We start from the raw sequence: 3,921 nt of genomic DNA on the forward strand, positions 1-3,921 counted from the left end.
CATGATAGCAAGTATTTCAGTTTTAGTAGTTCAATAGTACCAAACATTCTATTTCATCTTTACAACACTTACATTGGCAATTTATAAACAAAATTCACGTCTTGACGAATAAAATCACATACCAAACTCAAATGATGGAACCTTACAAAAAATCATAGACCAAGTCAAGGGAGTATGCCAACATAAACCCTATTCTACAAACTCAATGAACAACTCATAAATTAACAAATTGTCACCAAATGCCAACAAACAGCAATCTAAGCTAAAAACTATTTCCAACGGATAAAATTATCAAATTTTTGTTTGATAACCAATACAAGTACTTAGCATGATACATGTTTGTGACACAATATTACATATGACAGATTCATAACAACTGTCAATAACTTACAATTTTGTTTCAGAATCTAATTAGCATAAGAAACATGAGTTCCTTGTCCTTGATGTGTCCCTATCTTCAAGCCCTCGAACAAACGACTTAATACCAAGGTGCTCAGCCGCATATGTCATAAAAGATGCAAATATTAGACCTCCTGCCACCATTAAACCTAACCTGTTGACACAAAATATAATCAAAAATTAACATCCAAGATACTGAGAACCCAACAGCAACACTGACACTGACACTTCACACTTACACTGACAAAATGACAGGTGACAGTGGGACAATTATTACAACTATTTGTCCCACCCAAAAGGTGGTACAGGGACTCGATCTTAAGTTCTCATGTGGGGAAAAGACGTAAATGCCCTCCACACTGACAGAGTGACAGTTATAAGAAAGGCGTGAATAAGTTATAATCCCAAAAATACCTTGCAAACAAAGCTGTAATCCCCAAAAAAACAGGAACTGCAGGGGTAGCAATGGCTAAAAATGCCATTCCAAGCCCATAATACCATGTCGCCACATCACACGACACCTGTCGCTGATGACCTACAAAACCAAAAAAAAGTTTTGACACTTTATGACAAGTCTAAAAAACACAACACCAGAAACGGATTCTCTTTCACAGATTTCAAATAGAAAACTAACCCTTTTCAGAATCATAATCGGGTCGAGAAGATGCTCCTTGAGTTGCTACCATTTTCCCCCATTTATAAATTAAATGTAAATAGCCACCAAAAAGCAGAAAAAAGATTGTGAAAGTCCACTCATACATCAACAGCAACCCAGTCCATGGCTTTACTTGTCTAGGTATAACTGAAAAACCAATTCCAAGAGCCACCATTGCAGCTATGAAACAGAAGAAAACAGACACCCCACCAAGAAAAGCTGGCACCTTTCCATGTGTACCATTTGAAAACTATACAAAAAAGAGCTTGTATTAGCAAAATCCAACAATAAGTACATGATAAGAGAAGAGAACATGTTGACTGACCTGTTGACTTGAATTGATGGTAGATGAAGATACTGCAGAATATGAAAGAGAGCCACCAGATCTAAATTTGTAGTATATGTGTCTTGCATGATCACATATAGAACGTGTCTGAAGAAAAGATCGGTAGTAACAGAAAAGTAAAGTGAATAATGGAAGTAAGAACAAGAATTTCACTAGAAATTCATCGTGTGGATTTCTGCCTCCTTTAGTTCCTGGAAGACTTTCCTCTAGTTCTTCTCTAATATCCTGTACATTTCATGAAACTTCACAATGTTAAACAGGGGTAAAAAGGTAATTATACATAGATGGACAGGAAAAAGAGTACCTGCCACACGTCCACGGGCTTTAAAAGCCAAGAAGTCCACCAGTCCCAGGGTTTAAGAGGGCCGAGTGTATAGTGAATAACACGGAGTTCTTTCTCATCTACCATCCACTGCATATGTAGTTTATTAAGTCATTCTGTCAATATTAAGTTAAAAAAAACAGCCATGTATGGTTGTACAGATTAAGTGCTTAACCCATTAAGCTCTTTAGGTAAAAAAGAAACAGCCCTTAATCCGCTAAACTATAAATGATTGTTTCTTTTTAACCTAATGCAGAGAGAAAGACAGGATAATGAGGCTTTACCCATTAAGTCCTAAAGTTTTACAAAATTTGCCATAACACTACTACCTACCTTGTTAGCAAGCATGTAAAGTCCAACATCTGCATTATAGAGAGTTGAAAGTCTCTCCATCTCTGGAACTGGTTTAGAGTTGACCACTTCTTGAGAAATTTCAGGGTCAAAGACACGTGCACTCGCAAATCCAGCATAATAGGTGTTAAGAAAACCCTGGTCACCTAAAAAAGCAACAAGAAAACATCATTAGAGAAAAAGGAAAGGGAAAGGGAACTTATGTATGACAATCTTATATTCTATAAATACATAAAAGGAGTAACATACCTCCAGTATAAGAATACAATGTGGTCACTTTGCTCACCATGTCATTGAAAAGCTGTGCAGATGGTTCGACTACCATAACACCAGAGTTTAGCCTCTCAGAATGCTTTAAGTTGGCACAAAATTTTCCACATTTGAATAAATCATCGATGTTTTTAACCACGATTGTATCAGCATCAAGGTAAACCACTGAGGTAATCATAGAATAGATCAGAAGAATTAACAAATCTTTTTTATTTCAAATCGGAAGTGATTAACATTACTACTTAAAGAAAACTGAAGTGGCACCTTTCTTATAATCAGTCATGTTGAATATCTTCAGTTTTGTGTACACGCCCCAAAACCGAGTTGGTCGCACTTGATTAGGGTTCTGCAATAGACTGATCGGCGTCACAATCCAGCCATCGGCCTGCAGAGAAATCCAAGAAACATAATTAGGACTGGTAACAGGATTAATCACAAGATTTCGAATTAATGGTGAACATAGGGGAAGATAAGTAAAAGAAAAGATGATACCTTTAGGAGCTTCTTGGCGTAGTTTGAAACGCCATCAGAGACCAAAACGACCATGTCTCTTGAGGTTCTGGTATCCCGAATTGACTTCCCGAGAACACGAACTCCAAGCAAGAATTCATCTCCGTATAAAAGAGTTACATACGCTTCCTTAGACGATCCAGAAGCAGGAGCTGCTTGTACATACTGATTCAGAGCTAATAAAAGAATCAATCCAAACCCTAATATCGAAACCAGGCTCAGTTTCATCTTCTGGAAATCTAATAGAAGAGAAATTCCAAGAGACTGAAAGCGGACTAGTATTGAATTTTCAGAATTTATCAGATATAATCATATGCTTTAACACATCTGGGGATCAATATATAGATATCGGAAAGGGTTTTATTAAACGATTACAACCAATTTTGGGGGTTTGAAATGGGTTTGAGAATCGTCGTCGCTGTTTTTGGCTTTCAACTCGCCTGCGACTGGTAGAAGCGTCAAAAATGGCGACTCCTTTGTTTTCTCGGATATTCGCTTTACAGATACATGTCAATTACTTCATCACGATCCGATCTGGTTTCCGTCTCACGTGCCAGAGTAGGGATAAAAGTGTAATTACGTTTTCCAGATCTACTTCATTTTATTTTAAATTATTTTTTATTTGAATTTTCTAAAATTATTAGTTTTTCTTTTTCCTAATATGAGTAGGGTCCTACAAAAACGATTCATCATTCCATGAATATATGGAAACGTTTTGTTTTTCTTTTCAAACAACTTTGTGTTATTTTCTTATTGGCCGTCCCTAAAAGTTAAACTTAGGTTTTATATGGGGAGGACCTTTATCAAGTCTTATCAAATGATTCAACAATAGGTTAAACACAAAGAGGTTGTTGGCATGTAATGTTTGAGAAATTTTATCTTCTAGCATTTGCCAAAACATTCCATTTTGAAAAATAAAACAAAACTTTACAATATTATCCTTGGCCTTGGATAAAAACAAGTGAAATGAGAGGTTACAAGAATTAAACGCGGGTCTCCCCTATAGATATAATGATGTTTACCAGCAAGCTAAAGAGTTTTTTGTGTTTTAATCTCTAAAATAGTATA

At 36.2% G+C, this 3,921-nt stretch overlaps 1 protein-coding gene across 1 annotated transcript; it reads right to left on the reverse strand.

Annotated features, from left to right (window-relative positions):
* Positions 1-258: 258 nt before the first annotated feature.
* On the reverse strand, positions 259-3,378 carry LOC111910986 (inositol phosphorylceramide glucuronosyltransferase 1). The gene is made up of 9 exons (XM_023906753.3): positions 2,836-3,378; positions 2,608-2,728; positions 2,323-2,508; positions 2,056-2,219; positions 1,705-1,812; positions 1,380-1,625; positions 1,034-1,304; positions 814-934; positions 259-553 (listed from the first exon to the last, which is right to left on the reverse strand). The coding sequence occupies exons 1-9, from the start codon at positions 3,079-3,081 to the stop codon at positions 412-414; spliced, it is 1,605 nt and encodes a 534-aa protein (XP_023762521.1). The 5' UTR covers positions 3,082-3,378; the 3' UTR covers positions 259-411.
* Between the last annotated feature and the right edge of the window lie 543 nt (positions 3,379-3,921).

Source organism: Lactuca sativa, chromosome 8 (genome assembly GCF_002870075.4).
Source record: "Lactuca sativa cultivar Salinas chromosome 8, Lsat_Salinas_v11, whole genome shotgun sequence".
NCBI lineage: Eukaryota > Viridiplantae > Streptophyta > Magnoliopsida > Asterales > Asteraceae > Lactuca > Lactuca sativa.